A 21,897-nucleotide genomic window follows, 5' to 3' on the forward strand; every position below is an offset into this window, starting at 1 on the left:
CGAGCAGCTTCAGGTGCACATCTTACCTGCAACGTATTCTTTAACTTCATGGACTTTGCTGATGGGGTTGTTATTTCTGAACATGTACAGATTAAAAGGGACTGGCTCTTTGCCAATTTTTTTCCAAGCAGAAACATCTGGAATGGTCCACCTTCCAGACATTATATCATAATCCTTCTCCCCAAAGTGCAACAGTTTAGTCAGAGGATCATAAAGGCCCCCGTGAAAGCCGAGCACAAGCTGGAAATCTGGGTTAGAGTCCAAGTAGACCTCACCATATGCTGTGTATAGAAGCTGTTTGACCAGGAGGCCGTTGCTTGTGAAGACAGCCAGAGGTGTGCCGGTGTTATCACAAGCAATATAGAACTCCTCTCCACTGCTGATCTCCATAGCAAACACGTGGCCTTGTAGGTCATAGTAGAGTGAGGTGATCTCTGAACTTGAGTGGTTGTATACGTGTGTTATTCGAGCCGGATAGCTCAGATCTGCATAAAAGTACTGCAGGTGCTGGCCCAGGCTGCTCTTTGTGGATACTCTTCGGCCAAGTCCATCATAACGATACTGAATTGTCCAGCCGCTGCTCTTGCTATAAACCCGTACCAAAAGGCCTTTAGAGTTGTACTCAAAGATTTCTGCTCCCCTCTGACGAAGAAAACCATCTTCATCCATTCTATACTGGATGTCCCCGAGCCGGGTGATGCGGTCTCGCAGGTCGTAACGCAGAGGTAAAAGTCTGGCACTGTTTCCTGCATTCAGCAGGTGCAGATTTCCATTAAGGTCATAAGTATAGCGCCACATCACTTTGTCGTTTAAGAATACAGTCTGGAGCTGGCCATCCACATCATACTCATAGCTGTACTTGGTGGTATTAGCAAAAGGACCAATCTTGATCTCTCGCTTGGTGACTCTGCCCACATCGTCATATTGGAAAGTAATCCAGTACATGAGTGACCGAAATATCTCATACTGGATTTCCTTGATGCGTCCATGTGCATCAAAGTGTTTGGTATATGTCATGACTGCAGTGGATATGATCTGATTTATATCATAGTAGATCACCCCAAACTTTCCAAACTGCTCAACCTTTCCTGAGATGTCATCAAACTGGTATAAGTCGATGGGAAGTGGCGTTTCGTTTATGACGCCTTGTACACTGGTGACACGCAGGCTGCTGTCATAAGTATAATCAAAGCGTGCATTGACCATGCCATCCTCACTGAAGCGGAAAATCTGCCGGTCGACCAGGGGACCCACTTGCCGGTAGCGAATAGAGCAGATGAAACCTTCATTTTGCAGGTTGACAGTCTTCAGCACACCTGCTGTTTCATCATAGGTGAAGCTGACCCTTGTGCTGTCATACAGGATCTCTGACAGTTTATTCTGCCTGCGGTACCTGTACAGGACTCTCCGGCCTGTGCCAAAGTGACCTATTCTCAGCAGGAGGCCATCTTCACTGTAGTCCACCGCTACTGAGGCATTGCTCTCTGGCGGGTGATAAAGGTTCCTGTAGTAACCCACTGAACGAATGGTCTGCATGGTGTAGCGGGCCACACTTGGCATGGTGACAGCAGATAGACGGTCGAGAGAGTCAAAATCGAATATATACTGTCGCTGGCTGTGAAGCAGGAGAACCATGGACTAAAAGGAAAAGAGAAAATAGGGAATATTTCCTTAAGTTGGATAATATTTCTGAAATGCAAGACATCCTGAGTGCAAGCAGGGTGTAGTAAGATATATGAAATATAGACTGAGTAGTATTACTGTTTTTAGTTGTACTGCCTATTGTCTAATTATTGAAAAAGGTAATAAAAATACTACATAGACCTCTGTGACAATCTTTATGTTTACAGTGTAAAATACATAAATGAATAAAAATCGACTCCTTAACTAGTTCCATGCTAATGACTCACTGTGCAAATAGAAGTAATATTTATTTTTAACTCATCTTAGCCAGGAAGTCTTATTTTAGCTAATTTACAGTAGATGCAGTTAGGAGTTTGGCCTGCCTTCCAAGCATTTACCACTTTTTTTCTGTTAAATTGTCAAGCCCAGTCATCCGTTGCTACACTGAGGTTTCCTGTGCTCCCTGAGCCTCCTGTGTTACTTGTGTCAGAGTGTTGACATGGCCGCTCCAGGTCACGCAACACAAGGATGCAGCCTGTGACTGCTAAGAAAAATCTCTGCATATGTTTGTAGCAGAGCGTCCCTCTGCAATTTTAAAAACACTGCAAAACAACTAAAGAATATTTATGTGGAAAAAAGGGAGAGAACGATATAGCACCGAGTTGCTCTTTCCTGTTTGACATGCACCACTTGAAAGGTTAGATTTTAAATTCTTGCAGTAAATTTTTCATAATATACATATGCAAAATTACACTCTTTAAGATGGAGTTTGCTCATAATGTATTGGTATTGATCAATGAAGCACATTCTTAGAATTTAAACACCACAGCAACCTGAGTGTTCAGGTTTGCTTTAACCGAACATATTAATAAACCATTAGAACGCAGTGTATGCATTATTTAGATGTTGCCAATTAATATGTGATAAATACACTCTTACAAGAATTCAACTTGTTTTTGGTAACCCAGCTGTAATTTTAGCAAGTGGAGACGGAGTCAGATGGTGAGGTGTAGAGTTTTAGAAGGTTTCAGCTATTAGAGGTATGTAATTGCTGTCTGTTATTTAGCAAGATCACACAAATTCTATTAAGCTGAATTCCTTAAAGGTATTTGCCCAATTGATGAATCCAGTGATTTCTAGATAACTTCTTTAACATTGCAAAATTGAGCACTGGCCTTGGAATAGTGTACATATTTTGTTACTGCTACTGTAGAGACTGTGGACAATATTAAACATAAATATTGCCTCCCAGCATTTTTTTCACTGGTGGAACCTCGGTAAGACAGACAGCAATTTAAAGAGTATACTGTTTTATTGCATATTGACTGTATCCAGAATGCAGTATCACTAAGTCATTTCATGTCTTTTTGCTCCCAGAATTTTGATGACTGGGTTGAGTTATAGGATGGTAGTTACAGATGGACATGCCAGATTGTCCTGTGCAGGGAAACCAACTGGACATTTTTAATTCTAAAGCTTATAAACGACAAAGTCATTGCCTAGTCCCTCTATAATAAGCTCTGGTACTTGGCAAATTGTAGCTGATTTTTCTTGTAAAATAATGTTATGTTAGGGGCTTGACTCGCCCTGTAGTGATATATGCAGATGAGCCTGCTGTACAATGCATCTTACATATTGCTTCTTCTAGTCATGTTATTTTCTTACCTGCTCTAGGTAGGTGTAGCTCCATATCTTCCCATCAGCAAACACCCTGGAAATCAGGCGGCCTTGGCTATCATACTCAAGCCTCTCAGTGGTAGGACCTCTCTGCAGGGCACTGATCTGCCCACTGCTTGTGCGACTGACATTAACTGGCAGCAGCTTACTGCTGGGTACCCAGAGAACTGGATGTCCTGCGGTGTCATAAATAATCTTTAAGAGGAACTTCCTGTGGTCATCATAAATTTTCTCTGTCCTTAGGGTGCGATCATAATCAACGGAAAGAATGTTCCGTCCGTTCACCTGTGGGGGTGAAAAAAAAATCTAGTTAAAATTGGGTTAGACCAAAAAAATTCAAAATAAATAAAACTTCTCCTAAAACTAGTGATAATATAGTTTTGATGCTTGAAAATAACAAATGAGGACTGATTATACAACATTACAAATTTAAGAACAAATACTTTGATTTGATATCACTGGTCTTTGTCAGGATGGCTCTTTAAACTGTATTCATAGATTTTTTTTTTTACTACAGTTGTCACAGAGATTAACACCTCCTTCACGAGGCTCATTAAACTGAGAGACACTTTGGCGATCGTTCAGGTACACTTAAATCACAACCTCCTAAATTCAGTGGAGACAAAAAATTACCGTGAGCCAAAGTAACCACCCAAGTTAAGTTCATGAAGTGCCTTAAATCATAAGACCCGTGTCAGATTCTAGGAAGCAGGAGTAAGAAAAGGAGGAGTCATGTACAGTACTAGAATATTGATAACCCTCTACATCAGGGTAAATGTTGTGACTGATAAATCTCTATTGAAGGAAAAGAGTGCAGAAATATTTTCCAAGGTTATAATAAGGACAGAGACAGCCACCAATATGAATTTGGACAGTTTGATCTGGATTTTGCATAAGTAAGTTGGTTGGATTATCTAAATGTGCTACAAGGGAAAAAAAAGTTAAAGAAAAACCTTAACATACCCTCAGCTTGCGTCCAAACACGATAACTTTCCCTCTGGCTTGTTCTTTGCGGAAGCGCCACTCTACCAAGTTTTGCCCACTCTCCCCTGGCAAGCTCATGTTGCGTCTGGCTACAGTCGGGTTGGCAGCGCCTGCCAGGATGTGGGGCTCTGTCTGGTAGTGGGTGTCCATCCCGTTGGCATAGGTAATCCTGAGCGAATTGTCATACCCCACTTGGTAGCTACTTCTACACTGGTCTGTTGATAGTAGACAAAAAGTGAAACTTTTGAGGCAGTTACACACTGGAACTGATGCTAACAGTCTTCTGGGTTGATCAATGGTTGTCTGTGAAGATGCTACAAGTTCTTAGCATTTCAAATTAGTACATTTTAAAATGAAGAACGATCATGGATGACGTGCTAAAATAACTGGGCCATCTGGCTCAGGCGGAGCGCAGAAACCACTTAGTTACAAGGTTGATACATCTCCCTGACACCCAAACCCACACACTGAGAGAGTAATCATTTACACTGTCGTCTGTCAGGCTTTCGTAATGATACACGACTTCAGCTTACTCAACATGGCCCCGCCGACCCCTGGAACAATGACAAATAACAACTTACAAAATAGCCAACTGAGCTGGGATGATGCGATTCGAGGCCTTACCCTGAGCCAAAGTGTAGAAGGCACGGACAATTGAGGTATTTGTTGTGATGCTGATTTCCTCCTCTGTCATGGAGCTTTCAATATCCACCGTCAAAGCGCTGTATAGGTCCGTGTACAAGTTATTCACCATTCCAGTGGGAAACGTCACATTCATTAGGCGTCCTTCACTGTCATAGCTGGTTGACAAAAAGAACATCGAATGACAAAGCATTGATATGTATGAGGGCTCTCATAGTGCCACAGTGCATTCAATTATCAGCTCTTTTATACTCGTTGAGTAAAACCATCGACTTTCTTGTAATTAAAATGTCACATGTTCAATTTCCTGAGCATAAGTGGAGGCATGTCTGTATAAACCCTAGGCAAAATCCAAATATTTAATATGGGAGAGTGACACATCTCATCAGCTATCACGTTCATATAAAAAAAATTACAGAGACTTGTAATGAATTCAATTATTTGGATGATTGATGTGCCATTATAATCTTAACTGAATTCTGCTTTTTTAGTTGTAGTGAGGATATCATTCATGGCATAATGTGACATGACAGCAAATTAGACAAGGGAGAAAGAAAATCAATCTCTGGTAGCCCATGCTACCAAAACAAAGCCCGGTCATTATGGAATAATAAATAATGAAATACAGTGCAGGTCATTTTGCTTTTAAAGTGTGCCTGTTAACCCAACACACTAATGTCACCATCACTACTGTCACCTACAACATCATTAAACACGGTTCAGTAAAAGAATAAAACACTTAATTTGCAATGAGATACTGAAGTCAAACTAGGCTATTTTGCTATCTGAGGCAAATTTTATAATTAGATTTCAATTAAATGTGCACCCTAAAGCAGTTCGCAGGTAACTGTGGTTCCCAATTATAGAGTAAAGTTGTACTAAGCTGTGAGACGAGAGAGACCATGCACAGCATTACACACATTCAAGAACATATGTGGCAAACATACTTGTCTTTTACCTCATGATGTACTGCACAACTGTGTGTAATCATAATTATGGGCTGTTTCCATATTCTGAAAGCTTAATTAAAAGCAACCCAACTCAATATAGCAATCACAGAAAGGTTTCCACAAAATGTTCTTGCCAATTGCTATCATACGTACTCGTAGAATGTTGTCCAGCCAATCTCTGATGTCTTTGTAGCCAGCAGCCCATTATTGCCATGGTACGTAAGAAGTACCAGCTCCTGACCCTGTGCTGTGAGTGTCTTCAATCCACCGTTGGTGCTCATGGTCATCCAGATCACCTGGTTATCAGGTGCGACGATACGCACCGGCATGCGATTGGGATCCCTACGAATTCTCAGAGTGTTGCCACTGCTGTCAGTAACAGCTGTGATGTCATTCTCTGTGCTGTAGCTGAAAGTATATTTCAAGTCACCAGTCAGCAAGCTTGCAGTGTGTTGGTGGGTACCATTGCTGTCAAACACATACAGCTCCTGGGCATCAGGGGAAGCCACTTCGTATGTATTGGCACTGGAAGTTGGCCCGTTTCTAGAGATGGCCCGGATGCGGATGTTGCCCAGGTCTGCCACGTAGAGTGTTCCATCTGGAGCTGCCACTAAAGAAGATGGAGCATTGAGCCTTGCATCTTTGGCATAACCATCCCCTGTCTGGTAACAGTCGCAGTTGGCATCATTTTTGCAATCGCAGTCGGAGGGAGCCCCGGCCAAATGAGTTATCTCACCATCCACAGAAACCTTCCGGATCCTGCTCATCTTTCGCTCATCTGTCTCTGCTACGTAGATGGTACCATGGTAAGATATGGCAATGGAAACAGCGGATTCTAGAGGGGTTAATTGTGCCCTCTGACCACCAGCCACTCCCCGCTCCAGTCCAGCCAATGGGCAGTGGTTAGGTCGGCCAGCTGCAATGCTGACTTGACCATTTTCTGAAATGCGCAGCACTATATTGTTGTCCAGAACATACAGCGAGTTGTCCATTGGGCTAACTGCTAGGTCTGTGGGCCACTCCAAAATCACCTGAAATACAGGTATCAGTAGATTAGCCCATTTAATGACAATGTTACCCGTCAGTACATCAGTATACATTTTCAGACAATTTCTCTCCATTGACATTTATAGTGTTACTTCCTTGCTCTTACCATAGTAATTATATTTCTTTTGTATATAAGAATGCACTTTATGATGTGTGTTTTTCACAGTATGTGTCAGGAGCAGATTGAAGCCACAAAGAATTCTTGGTATGCCAACACACACACACTAAATAAAAAAGTTCTCGAGTCTGTTCTAATTAGGAGCAGAAGTTGTACCAAGAATGAAGACTTAGATAAAAAGGAGTTGAAGCCCCGACCTCTTTCTGACCTTCAAACAGTTAGCTTTGAACAGCGGATTGTCAGTCTCAGAAAGTTGCACAGACACAGCAGTGCATAAATCGATGGTGAAAAGATGTAGGGGAAGGGCATTTCTGAAAATATTTGACCATCTGTCAAGCAAATCTGATGAGCCTCTTAAACTGAGTTACATGTGGACATTAAGTACTGTTCTGTAAAACGAATTTTAAGTTTACATGGTTGGTATTGTCCAAAAAGAATGATGTCCTAGCAGAAAATACATTTGTGCAATTCTGTAGTTATGTGACACCCCTTTGCATTCAGCACACAGTGACATCACCTCGTTTTCCCATAAAGGGTTTTAGATCTACACAGCTGAAATATACTTTTTTAATCAGCTTTTTGGTGATGATTTTAAGATATATCGCTGATGCAGGAAGGATTAGCTCTCATTCTATTATTTTTTTCCCCCCAAACTTGGAACAAACCATATGATATTAATGGGCCAGGAGAATGAATACCTAAGGGATATAACATTAGCTCTGAGCTCTTCAACCTGGGACTGGGTAATGAATTTAATATAGCAGATTAAATATAAATAAAATTAAAAAATAATTCATACATTTAAAGTGACATCATTATTAACCATGTCTTGCAATAATAATAGGTATATATAATGATCCAAAAACTACTGTAAAACCACAGCCAGCCATTACAGTCTCCTTGTCAGAAATGTGTCATTGAATAAAAAGCTTATTTATAACAGCACAAATGACTGGTCTGGCCTTCAAATACATAACTGTGTCATTAAAACTGTCAAAACACTCCTGAATTGTGCTTTTCCACAGGGTGATTAATAATAAAACATGATGCCTTTGAGGCTGCCTGAAGTAAAACTGCACTGAGCCACTTCTCTAGCTTGGATGCCTGAAGATCACACAGTCTCGCCAAAACCATGTTTTTACTGGCTTACACCAAATGACTTGGTTAATTAGCAAAAAGTGACAAGCTTAATCCTTTGTCCCCATGTTCTTTTATGTTCACCCGCTTCATGTTCACCACCCACGCGTGTACACAAACACTGATTGCTTTCTCTTCTGTTTATGTTAAAAATGTTCTTAAGTTGCCTTAAACGCCATTTTATTTTCTCCCAAACTCAAATGTGTTTCTCTTATTATCTAACCTCTTAATAGGACACCACTTGCGATATCTGTTCTTGGAGTTATTTTGGTTGTGAATGTAGATAATTTCCATTGCCATGTTTGGTTTGTAGCCTTGTACTCTGCCTTTTTGTAAGCCGGTCTAGATTAAAACATTAGGAATCTAATCAAAATGTAAATCTGGTTAGTTAAAAGGAACAAGAAGAAAACACTTTGGGCTGGCTTGCAAGAAACCACTAACAGTAGACAGGTCAAATTCAAAGGACTCTATTATGGACAGTGTCATGGACCCACAAAGTTGTTTCCTGAACCATTAGCTTTGCCAATCTGCTGCTTACTGGTTCTCTAAAAACTCTTCTATTCACATCTCGGGCTGCTTATGTAGTTCGCTTCAGAATTCACTTTCTGCAGAAGCAGGGTATAGAAGAGGATGTGAATGCCTGTATTTTCATATGATAAAAGGCTTTTTTGGGGTTTTTATTTTTCTTCATAAATAAAGGAGCCAGATGAGAAAAGATATTAATGTTTAAGCAAGGGAATCTGCACAAGAGGTGTCATGGTATTGTAATTCTTTAACCTATTGCGTAGGGACAGGGTGCTGGTTTTATGTCACCCCGGGTAGGCAGTAAATTTTGTCGGACAAAGCCGGCCCTCCTCAGGTACTGCCAAAGAAAAGGTTTTATGTGCAGCGAGCCTGCTACCGAGTGCTGCTTCATTATCATGTGCGGTGTAAGTGTCCTCAATGCTGAGAATTTCTAGTGGAACACTAAACACTAATTCAGCTCCAGCCACATCAAAACAAGCCCCCCAAACTGAGTAATTATTCTTCCCTCCATATCTTCTGCCGTGACCTGAAAACTCATCTCTTCAATAAACACTTCATGTTTCCACTTCCTGCAAAATCCCATCCTCCTCCTAGCACACATTTTCCTCCTGTGCTTTCAGAGAAAATGCTCTGCTCGTGTTGGATTGAGTGCAAAGAGCGCGAGAGAGAGCCAGAAAACAGGAGCATTTTCTTCTTCTCTTTCTTTCTTCAGCAAGCACCTCATAATGTTGGTGTTCTAGGAATGTAAATTTATTCCACTGATCTTACTGTTTTGATTTGACTGCTTTTTTTTTTCTTTTTTTTTTCTTTACGGCTGTATAAACGGGAACTGTACATATATTTAAAGTCTCCTCTTTATCCAAGTCTCCTGACCAAGATGCTGTAATTGAAATATTACAGAACCACATCACAGAGCAGGTGACACAAAATAACTCAAAACTGCAGAATAAAACAAAAACAGAATTATTAAACCATGAAGAAAGTTCCCAGTAAGAATAATTTTAAAGATTACATCTGTGAAAAACAGACACAGCCTAAGTGGCAATCTAAAACCACCAGCACAAATAAGACTGATTTAATGCCATCAAATAATAAATGAATTATGCTAAAACATCCAGATTCTAATATACTACCAAATATTAGCAGCCAGAAGAGTGCATACACTTTCCACAGCAATGATTTCCATTCCCTGAAAGAGAGCAGTTTTTGCAATTTCAAATTTAATTGCAAAAGGTTCCAGGAAGAGCGAGCTGCATGTAAAAAAGCTATTTTACCTAAGAGTTTGGAGGATTCTTGATAATAATATAGATGCTGAGGTTAAAAAAAAAAGAAAAAAAAAAAAGAAGGACAGTGCCAAGGCTAATACCCTATTTCACATTTTATTCCACAAAAATTTAATGTGTCCTTTTCTTATTCTCCACCTCTACAACACGTTTTCATGAAATACGGCTTCATAATTTTTGCTTAGTCCTGCTTACTGACACACACAAAGAATTGCCCTTGGCAAAGGAAACATGGCTTTGTACGGAGCGCTCTCTTGAAAACCAGTAGTCATAGTGCATGTACAGTATGCAGTTATACAGCATATCATACAGAGCAGTCAAACAACACATGTCAGTAACCATACTGAAGGGGTACAATGATGGGTGCACCATACTGGTCATACTAAGAACCGGCTGGCACTTCTGTGTTTAAGTCACCTGATTGATGTCCATGCTATTGTCACAGGTCAGCGGGCGAGCCGATGTCAGGTCATTCGAACCGAGGAAAGTGGAGATGATGCCGTTTTGGTCCACTTTTCTGATTGTGGTGCCATCAACAAAATAAATCAGCCCATTCTTGTCCACTGCAATGCCTGTTGAAAACAGGTGAGAGGGAGAGAATGGAGAAGAGAAGTGCAAAGGAAAAAGCTTGTGATAACAGGAAAAAAAAAAAAACATGTTAGATACGCTGCATCTATGCCTGCATGACTCAGTGGACAGAACACGATGGATACATGTGTCAAGCTTGCCTTCCCATTATTCAGGTCACTGCAAAAAGCAAAGCCATCAATAATTCACAGTCTGCTTTTCTGCTATTAAATAATTTCACAGGCAGAAGTGGGAAAGGCTGTATTCATATGGTATATATGCACTTTGCCTTGTCTCGTAACCCTCCTGTCCAAAAGAGACCTCGGGAGGTAGGGATGTCAATGAGTGGTGCTTTGTGGAGATTTTTTTTTTACGTCGGCAATCATCAACAATCTGCACACCATTTGAGAAATAAATAAGCAGGGGAATGAAAATGACAGCTTTAGACAGTTTTGGATGAAAGAGGTGAAAGACAGGCAGTTGCCTCGGTGACAACTGTGGACTAAATTGTCTCGGTGATTGAGAGTCAGCTCAGAGTCGTAAGCTGGAGCCAAGCCAGTGTGGAGTTGCAATAACCATTTGTCCCAAACTGGGAAAATACATTAACAGACTATGCAAGCCTCCACATCACTTTCCATGCCACTGTGCTGTTTAATATGAGACCTCGGCCATACCTCACATTCAGAGATTTAAATGTTCTGCGCTTTTCTATTTACAATTTAAATTTAATTTCTGAGATTTCAGGATGTTGTAATTAGCATGATCTATAGTTTTCTGAAGGACTTCTACCGGTCTGAACATACTATAACTTCACTTCTACCTCCAGAGTATTATTTCTTTTTCAATGAAGTCTTTAAAAGCTTCTATGGAAGGTGAGTGATTTGGTTTGACCTGTGGCTAGGTCTGCACAAGATTGCTTTCTGCTAAAACATTGATGAGCCGAGGGAGCCCACGGTGAATCCTAGGGAGCTGGCTATTTGACAGTCTGAGATTCTCAGACAGATGAAAAGTGTCACATTTGAGCAGAGTTCAGCACATGTCTGAGAGGAGAAAAAAAGGAGCCATCTGCTGTTTCTTCTATGGTCCCGGCTTCCACCCACTCCATCATTAGAGTCGCTCCCTCAGATTGCCTCCGCTCAAGCCTTTATCACCCAGCTGAAGCTGAGCTATTGCAGTTGGCATTCAGAGCGGGCAACAACTAGTGCGCACAACAATTCATCCTTGCCTTTTCTTCCAGAAGAATTTATGGAAAAGTGAGCAATCACGCCACTAATGACCATGTGATATTTGAATGTGGACAACAGGTTGTGTAGAGTGGGTTTCTGACAGCAGGAGCTTTTTGTGGGAGAAAAAAAAGCCTCTTTAAGAAACAAAGTAATAATTCTAAGGATTTTAAAAGCAATATACAAATATTCAAAACCAGTTCTGCAACAACTTTTTTGATTGGGAGCAGCAGTGCAGAGCCTTAATTAACAAAGCATCTCTGTTTTTCTTAGTTGTATGGAAGTAATCTGAATTGATAACACATGAATCGCAACCAAATTTCATTCATTAAAATCAGTGAGCCGGTTCTTGGCACAGAGCCCAAAGCACAAGTTTAAATCTAGCAGATGCCACTCCTGAATGAGAAACTCATCAATGTGTTCAGCCCCTTCATTTGAATACAGTATCTTCATTAGTTTTAAATTATACCTTTGGGTCCAATGAGAGAGGCCTCTGGAGCTTTGCCGCCATCGCCACAGTGGTCCTCATCAAATGCCAGACAGTGTTCGCCGGTTCCCGCTACCACCTCTGCGTTTGACGGCAGATCCTTGCTTCCAGCCAAAGTTCTGGGTCGGTAGATCCTCCGGGAGTTTGTGTCCGACACATACAGCTGGCCGCTCACTGGATCAGTCACCAGGTAGTACCGGTGTGCTGGGTTGTTACTGCATTCAAGATGATAACTCAGTTATATACTGTAATTGGAGAAAGGTTTTTTCTTTAAAAGCCTTTTTCTAACAGTCCAGCCAGATTGTACTTTAATGGCAACAATTTGCTCCTAAAACGTGATCGATGCCTTAATATCTGAAATACCTCAATCTACCTCTAAACTTCAGCTAACCCTGATGAAATTTAGCCAGATTTTTCTCTCTGAAAATCCCTCCCCATTAAGAGTTAAGAGTAATATGAAGAGCACAGTGAATTTCTCAAGTCGTTTCATCTGTATGCATAGGTGTATATGCAGTATAGGTAGAAAGTACTTTCAGAACATCCAAGAGGCAGTACATTAAAGTATATATCTTAAGTGTAGTGGCATTAATTAGTACCAGTGATACAGAGTGTTCATTTCCTAATTAAGTGTAACGTTGTTCGGTCCAGTTGTTGCATAAATTACAAACCTTAAGACCCAGATAGCAAAAATTGTCATGTGCATGTAAAGTAAATGGTAGCAAGAAACAATGTTTATTCTGAATTTTGCAAGAAACTGTGAGAAATTTCCATAACAGTGAAAGAAGAGCAGAGCCTTTGAGGATGAAAGAGTGGAAACAGAGAGAAGGTTGAATAGATGGGAGTCAAACAAAATTCAACAGGATACCACTGCAGTGGGGTTTCGGTGTACAAAGCACAAATTGACAACTTGTGCAGCAGATCATTTCATTTCCTATCACTCCCCTGTGGGAAGAAGCCTTTGGAAATACAGAAATGACTGGCTTATGTTAACAACATGCAACTACTAATGAATTCTTGTTTCTATTTGCATTCAATTGTCACATAATGGGACAAAGAATCAAACGAATTTACAACACACTATCAACTGGTATTTATACTTTTAAAAAGAAGCTATCAAAACTGTGATTTACTGTCACATTTTTAAAAAACTCGACATATTTAAGAACTACAGTTAAGGCAGGATGGATACATACAACAGAGGCAGTTAACATGAAAAAGCGAGTGCTTTACAGCGCAGTCGTAAACATGGCTTCTCTGCTTGTACTCCATCTTAATGGTACCTTTCTCAATGCTGACCGGCAATGGAAGTGGATAATGTGACGGCAAAATAAATGTGGCAATGAAACATCTTTGTAAAATGATGAAGATGGAGTCGTAAAATTTGACAGCTATTATGAGTCAAAGTAAATGCCCTAAATAGGTGGCTGCTATCAAAGTTCCATAAAGAATTCAACAAGTTAAACATTAGTAACCCTTTCTTTTACAGTCAATCTTCAGGGGGTGGGCGTAATAACGGAGACACCAGTATGGTGTTATACAGTCCAATCAAACGGTCATATAATAAATATTACCTGTGTGAAGCTTATTTGGTCATTTCCTTTAAAAATGTAAGTTGTGAAGGATTTGCCATGTGTTTGTGATAAAATTGTATCATTTGTGCCAAGGCCATCAATGATAAAAAAGCTGCTGCTTGACTATAGGATTAACCAGTGACTGTGTCTGTTCTCAAATTATTCATCTTCCCCTGTAGCTCAAAAGTTTCACCGTACCTGTCCCAGGTGCAAGCGCAGGTGGTAGTCATCCTCTGATGAAACTATCACAAACTCTTGGTAGCTGGCATTGTTCTGCAGGCAATCTGATTTGTCTGACTGATCCAGTATTCAGCAGCTCTTGTGGTGTCAAGACTTTCACGTCACTCTGCCTCTATGCTCCCTTCACTGCCTTTTTGTTTTACCTTATTTATAACCGACTCTTGTCTCTCTCTTCTTTTTTTTAGGTTTATCTGTAAATGCCATTCCACATATCCCTCCTTCTCTCTGCCAAGTGTTTGAAATGAGAAATACAGCGAATCTGAATTCAAGAAGTAAAACAGAATTAAAGCCCACCAGGTGAGTTAAGCAAATTAATCTTAAATTCATATAAAAAGTCACACACGCATTTTCCATAATCCTGCTCTTACACCAGTGGAATGTATGAAATGTGTTCCGTAGCTTCGCTTGATAGAGTGCTGTTGTCTTAATCAGGAATACAAAGCAGTTGTGTAAGTCCCTCTACAAGAGAACATCTGTCAGATGGAAATGTAATCATAAGCTTCACAATGATACTGTTTATTGCAGCGCTCTGAGTTGGACTGCGTCACACGTAGTGATTACTTGCATGAAAGTTGAATGTTTTACACTATGTCAATAATCACTAATTCTGACAGTCGGTGCACTCTTTATCTTGCTGAGATGTAATCAAGCTATAATTGTTCTGTTACAATTATACATGATAATCACTGCTGCTAAAGACGACTGTAAAGGGGAAGGTTATTCATATATTTACAAGGATGATGACATGCAGAAAGAAAACAACAAAACATGCACTAAGACAATACACCTACCTGTGTCTAAAGTCTTTATTTCTATGATAGGATGCAAAGGAAGCAGAAAAAGAGGAAAAAGACAATGAAACTGGTATATCTTGAAGGGATAGTTTGATTTTCAAGTTTTTACTCAATTATTCTTTCTTTTTTTGTTACTTAATCATAGGAATGAATCAGGCTTGACTATTTTATTGCTAATTAAAAGCAAGATTTGCACTAAAACAAGCTTAAAAATAGCATTTTTCTTCACACAGTCTATTAAAGGAAGAAAGACAAACAAACAGGAGTGCAAAGTAGTCTCATTGAAGTCAACAAAGCCACTAGAGAAAGTCAGTGACAGTTTGGCAGAAAGTAGATGCAGAGAGGAAAGCGTGCACTCTTGCGATCATCCTCCATTACCACTGGATTTCTCAATTTTAACCTCACATATTGAAATATTGATTCTGTCCCTTTGCTGAACACTGAAGGCAGAATCTCAACACAGATGTTGCACTTTACTTAAAAAGGTTGAGGGAATAACTTTTGTACTGTTACCAAGGAAACTTGCATGACACGTAGCGGAAACTCAACCCACTTTGGTTTTTGAATGTTTGAGAGAGAACAGCAAATTCTAAATAAGCGAACTCAGCCGCTTCTGTTTCTCCAAGCTATGAATGATACCACACATTAGGCAAAGAAACATGGACTTTCACCTGCTGCACTGGTTTATGCGGTTTATGTATTGCAACTGCCATCTATTGTGAACAGAGACATTGCTTTTCCTTATGTCAGACTAAATTTAATAAGGCTAACACAAGTCTTCAGTGTAGTGTTTTATGCTCCTCTTCCCGTAAACAGAGTAAAATAGTTGCTTAGAGTCATAAACCATTTCTTAAAGTATTATTTATCTAGTGACGGGCTACTGAGCATGCATGCTTGTTTACTGCATTACACGTTTTCCCCATCTATATTATTTTATACTTTCCAACACAACAGCTATGCTGTCTTAAACTATACCTGTGCAGGTATATTGACTCATTTCTGGTGGCTTTTTTTTCTTTTTTCGCCCAAACCACTTGCTCATTTTAGATTTTAAAGAATCATTCACCCTTGTAACCCTAATATTAACTCCCAAATCAGTGCATGAACACCACCTGCCAACAGTGTGGTGACCTTGGTCCTCTTAAGGCAGTTTTCATATGTTTGTCATGTATGTGTCTCATGGAGGGTGACGGTCCAATGTACATTTAATCAACATCTGCTACTCTGAAATAGGCCAACTGGCCGAATCAGAGTCATTGCTGTGAAAAGCCAACTTGGCATGAGGGCGTAAATCATCCCAATTACACGCTGAAGACAGGATGTCTTTCCTAATTATGGAGATGGATTGGTAAAAGATTTCAAATTTCTACGGCCAGGGGAAAGATTTGTGTGACTGAAAATCTGTCCACCATGCCCTTTCAGTCTCCCTCTCCACGCCGAACAAATGTGGGATTCATATTCTCGTTCACACTTTTGGGGTCGGGTACAGTATGTGGCTTCTTCTTATAAAAATGTGGACGATGCATATGCAGTTTTTTATTTATCCGTTTGCGTAAATGAAGATTCAAGTTTAGTTATGTTTAATAAATTCAAGGGTTAACAGTTAAATCTTGAAATTAATATGTTGTTGCATAATACATGACATACTTTGTAAACTGTCTAGCGCATTACAAAACCCATACAAATGAGCCTCACCTCAGCTCCATGATACTTGTGACATTGCCAGATGGGTAGATACGGCGGATGTAGTTGAAATCTCCCACATACAGGCTTCCATCAATACCCCATGCCAGAGCCACCGGTGCCAAGAGCTTGTTGCCTTGGGCCTGCCCATTACAGCTGGGGCACGAGATGCTTCGACGCCGTCCATTCCCCATAACAGTGGAAATCACAGGGGGCTGGAGAGAGATAAACTGGTTCTCCCCACTCCCTTTGTAAAGTATGCCTGAAGGGGAAAAAAAGAACAAAAAAACCCAACAACACTAATTTACAGGATTGAAAATTTAGCCAGACAAATCCAGATAAAACAGAAATATAAAGTAGTTCAAATCTGCTAAAACAATGTATTTAAAGGAACTGTTCACCATTCTAGGTAACATGCTTGGTGTTAACTACAGAGCTGGAACTAAGAGGCAATTAGCTTGACATAAAGACTCACACTTACTTTAAATTAACTTTTAATATTATGTCTAATTAATAAAGAGAAAGAACAGTGGTGGCACTGTGTGTTTTTGTTACTTCAGCTTGCAGCATCTTTGCTAAGCTCACTAGACCTAACAAACACCGCACATTTCATAACGGTATAAACATAAAGAGAATGTGCAAAGATAATTTTCAAATTCATGATCTAAAGTACTCTGCATAAGCCATCAGAAAATTATGTTTCAGAACAAACTGCTGTTTATTTTTAAATGAGAGGTAACAAATTATAGTCCAAATGACTGGTTTATTTTATACTGCATAAAACTCAGGCAATCTGATTTAAATAGTTCAGGGAGTCAAGGCAGCACACGGGGAACTAGCCTTAATCATTGTTTTAACTGATATAACCTAATACTTCAATGCTGGGAAATGCTCTACAGCTGTTTTAGTGGGTTCCTTGAAACTCTCCGCAAAGCTGAAGTATACATTATGTAAAATAATTTTCTTTTAACTTAACAGGGATCCTGCTCTCCTCTAGTCACAAAGAGGCGGTAGACATAAATACAGTGCAGTGCACCACCCCCTAATAATAGTGCATTTCACTAAGGACTCACCGTATTTGGTGAGTCACTAAAGATTAATATTTTAACAAGAGGCAGCTATAACTGGCTTTTTAAAGGGTGCTGATATAGTGGGACTCTCTTCAAAGGGGAAAAAAACATCAAAGGGAAGAAGTGCATGCTGGAAGCACTTAATTATTCACATCCAGCAACTTGTGTGAATTCACACTGCCTCTGTCCTAATTAGTGGATCTATGACACCTCTGAATGGTCGCATGATGTCGTTCTCCCACAGCGCTGTACCATAAGCCATCGTAACCCTGGATGTATGGGAAATCAAGTATGCAGCCACGCTGCTTGTCCCTTCTCTGATTAGTTCCTTTCATTGATTTAATTGATTGAAGGACAAATTCAAATGAAGGCACGGTCTGGCGAGACTCTGACAGGACGATCTGACCAATCTGTCTTTTGTATCCGAAAGCATTATACATGAGCCTCTAACAAAGACAAATAGGTCCGTGGGAAGGCTTTACGTGTGACGCCATCAAACGACCTTGGGACTTTAATTGAACTGTGATCCATGCGTCTGCTCACTGAATAAAGCACACAGTGTGATGAAAACACTCAGTGAACTGAAAGGTTTTGGCTGCACCCCGAATCAGAGCCACAAATAACAAATAAACTATGTAATCTGACTAGAATTTTAATGTCTGTTTGTGTAATAACTTCCTAACATTCCCAGAAAAGACAAAGACATTTTTAATATCTAAGATGTACCGCAGTGTGTAGGACGTAGATCAGCTGCAGCGGTACAGCTATTGAGCCAAAAATAAATAAATAAGTAAAGAAAAAGAAGAATGCTAAGGTCGTTTTGGCACGCCACTGTGGTCCTCTCTTATTTACACTTCCATCACACATTACTGTATACATAACTCTTACCATAAGCTATAAGTCAGTGTAATGGAATGGATTAAATATACTTATCAATCATCCGCTACCCCCCAAACTATCACTTCACATACCATCGTATATCCTTTTGCTATGATTTTCTCACATACACAATGTCTGCCTCTAACTTAAGAGCAGATTAAGGTGCAGCTTTCCTCCCTCAAGGGCACTTGGTCATGACACATTACTGCTGATGATTGTTGCAAGGATCAAGCTTGTGAAGTCTCAGCTGGAGAGCTGCACTGATGGGAATTTGGCTTCTGACTGTCTACTGCCCCAGGCCGAATAAGGGGACTCCTACAGTGTCCAGACTAAAATGGCTTTAGAGTTCATAAGCATATGTCCATAAATATTTCATGCTTTTACTCTACTGTGCTCTGAGTTTGGAAGAAATACTGTAAATAAAAACTTTCTTAGAAATAAGTTCCCGCTCCTGAGACAAGGAGAGTATACAGTTTCTGCAGCAAGAAAACTTTGCTGAAGTGTAAAGACGAAAAGCGCTCCCTCGACAGATTTTGCAGAGGAGACTCAAAATATAAGTATGGCAGCAGAACGGCTCAGCCGTTAGGATTGTGTCTGCTCACTGATTAGTAAACGAATATGTGGAGGCGTGTTTCAAATTCTGGATAGAAGCTGGTGAAAGAGAAATCACTGTTTCACTTGGCAAAATGGGACAAAAAAAAAAAGCTTTTTTAATTTTTTTTTATAAAGTCTGAGAGTCTGTTATCTCTCTTGCTCCAAGATCACTCCAACACTCTTCCATCCAACAAGCAAATAACCATAATGTAATGTAACCGCATGTCACGCAGCATTTACCACATTACTAAACAGTCAGACACAGTTAGACTCCAGGATTAACACAGAATTTCCCAAATAATAGCAGAAACAGAGAAAACAATCAAAACTATGAATGTGTATAATGATAAATTATAGTGAATGAAAAGTGGAGAAACCATGAAGGCTATGTTCTCTTACAGAAAATAAAGTGGAAAAATAAGCAGAAGAAGAAGAGGAGTTATTACAGGAATATTTGAGCAAGGACCAGAATGTCATCTTTACAAACTTTGCCTTCTGCCCGTATATAGAAATTATAATTCTTCTCTACACACAATACTGTTCCACCTACAAACTGAATTGATTCTTTCTTTGGACTCATTATAGAAGGTAATAATTTGTTTGATAAAAGGCTCATTTGAGGCATGTAGTGGTAAAAAAAAATTCTTTAATGTCAACATCACAGCTTTCGAGATGATTAATGGTACAAATGTGAGGCCAAGCCTCTGTACCTGAAAGAAAAAAGAAAAGGAAAAAAAAGAAAAAAAAATTGGAGCGCCCTTAGCAATGTCACCTTGGTGACACATAGAGAGTACAGAGATTCGTAGGGGAAGCGAGGGAGTGCGTCTTAATTGCACCCTGTCCTTTTCTACTCTCCTTTGCACAGTGTCATTCTCAGAGATAGCACCGAGGCTCCCACTGATCCTGATTGAGGCTAAAAGTGGGCAGGAAACATCTCGGTGCTTCAAATGCAGCATGTGCGTGAGCTGTACAGTAAGTATACTCAGAGATACTGAATTGCTGAACCCTGGCTGTGTCCAATAAGAATCAGCTATGTTACCCTAGATAGAGACAAACTGCAGATTGAGAGGAAGGGCTATCCACTTGTAACGAAGAAAGGAGGGGCAGGAGGACATGACTAAAGCACAGACACCAGCAATTTGCCTTATCTAGTTTGACAGGCACTGGAGTGGAGGCAGAGACGGAGAGGGCTTTTTGCTTGGGTCTTTTGACACAAACGATGTGATAAAAAGTGCTCAGATGTTAGAAGTAGTGCAAAAATGAAGCAAGAGTCACAACAAAGACCGATAGCAAATGTCTGGAGCTAAACCGCTGTGCGGCTGCAGAGGACCACCGCTTGCTAGCATGTTGGGTGAGGACATTAGTCAAGGTTTACAGCATTAAAGAATCAATACTGGAGCAGCAATGAAGGCAAACAGTGATATTTGGATTCATCTTCATGCTGACCGAGGATATCGAACTGCATTCCTTGCCCAAAAACCCACATGAGCTATAAATCTCAAATGTCAAAAAGTAGCTGAATGCGAGACTGAATAATTCAGTTTGTACTGAGAAAATTTAAGGGAATTCAAGGCAGAACTAGGTGCCGACTCACTACCTCTGTAAAAACAATTAATGTGAGCGCAAACATAGATATGTTTACAGATTGGCTTTTGACACTTTGATGTGAACCCTGCATAAACTAGCATGCCAAAGTCGCTAACAAAAACAATTCACAGGCTTACCAAGCACACCGTCTTTGGGGTGAGCTAATAGGATTGGAGCATGAAACCCTTTCGGCAAATTGATTGCTCCTGTCAGACAGGAATCAATGAGACAAAACAACACGAGTTTGCTATTTTTGAATCTTTTAAATTTAGTCAGTTTAAATATTTTCAGGGCGCCGTTGTAAAAGGACAAGTGAAAAGTGTGAAAAAGCCTCGGGGAGGCTGCAGCATTTACTGCATAAGAAAACACTCAACACCATCTGGTTCTTGTTTTATTTCTGTCATCACTGTTTCCATGTACAAAAACAAGCCCGCACATGATGATTTTTCATGCACAGTAACGTTTGATTTTCTGATAAATCCAGACACACGGTACAGCTCAATCTAATAAAGGATGCCGCATACATTAGCATATCACACATGCTGCACTTATCTGTTATCACAAATGCATCTCACAACAACTCCAACTGTGATGCTGCCACTCTGAAGGCTTTGGAGATGGGTGTGCTATAGTTTGAGACAGGTGGGATGAAACGCATTGCACCAGCAGCAGTCGAGCTAGAAGCATATTTCAGTGTTCTTTTGCACACTTCACAAACTTCAGGTTCCGGGTGGCTTGACAGATTGGGTTTCTATGTCTGTTCTTTTAATGTTCAACAAAGAAGCAGGACAAAGTACCATCAAGGATTGAACAAAGAAACTGCTTCTCTGACATGTTTTCCACAAACATTTCTGACAAAACACACATTCGCAATCTCTGACTTCTGAGTCGCCTGTTATATATATGAAGAACACATGGATGATATTACTGTGCAAACCCACTGAGTAGCTGTGGGATGAATAGTTCTGTACCTGCCAGTTGTGGAGGCAGAAACGAGTTCACAAACATTTCACCTTACAGAAAGCCCTCCTCTGGTAGCCAAAATATCTGGTCACAAAAATAATCTGAGTGGTTCACTTAAAAGTTTGATGGTTCCGGATAAAACGGCACAAGAAAGAACCAGATTTATACTTTAGTGCTGGGTGGTTGCAGAGGCTTTGTAAGGGGGCTCCAAAACTCATGTGAACCTCCTTACACAACACATCAAAGCTGTGGC

The 21,897-nt window shown here is 40.2% G+C and overlaps 1 protein-coding gene across 8 annotated transcripts in view; it reads right to left on the reverse strand.

Annotated features, from left to right (window-relative positions):
• LOC113030834 (teneurin-3) overlaps positions 1–21,897 on the reverse strand; it is a 132,539-nt gene that overhangs the window by 3,097 nt on the left and 107,545 nt on the right. For 6 of the 8 annotated variants that reach the window (XM_026182580.1, XM_026182588.1, XM_026182631.1 and 3 more), the window contains 9 exons: positions 16,564–16,813; positions 14,866–14,886; positions 12,246–12,478; positions 10,404–10,558; positions 6,030–6,907; positions 4,909–5,084; positions 4,264–4,499; positions 3,289–3,585; positions 27–1,638 (listed from right to left, as the gene is read on the reverse strand). In XM_026182580.1, the coding sequence (XP_026038365.1) occupies positions 27–1,638; positions 3,289–3,585; positions 4,264–4,499; positions 4,909–5,084; positions 6,030–6,907; positions 10,404–10,558; positions 12,246–12,478; positions 14,866–14,886; positions 16,564–16,813 (3,858 nt within the window). The remainder of the gene's footprint in view (positions 1–26; positions 1,639–3,288; positions 3,586–4,263; positions 4,500–4,908; positions 5,085–6,029; positions 6,908–10,403; positions 10,559–12,245; positions 12,479–14,865; positions 14,887–16,563; positions 16,814–21,897) is intronic. The other 2 variants (XM_026182622.1, XM_026182606.1) reach the window with 1 other exon arrangement.

The sequence above is a fragment of the Astatotilapia calliptera genome, chromosome 2 (genome assembly GCF_900246225.1).
Source record: "Astatotilapia calliptera chromosome 2, fAstCal1.2, whole genome shotgun sequence".
NCBI lineage: Eukaryota > Metazoa > Chordata > Actinopteri > Cichliformes > Cichlidae > Astatotilapia > Astatotilapia calliptera.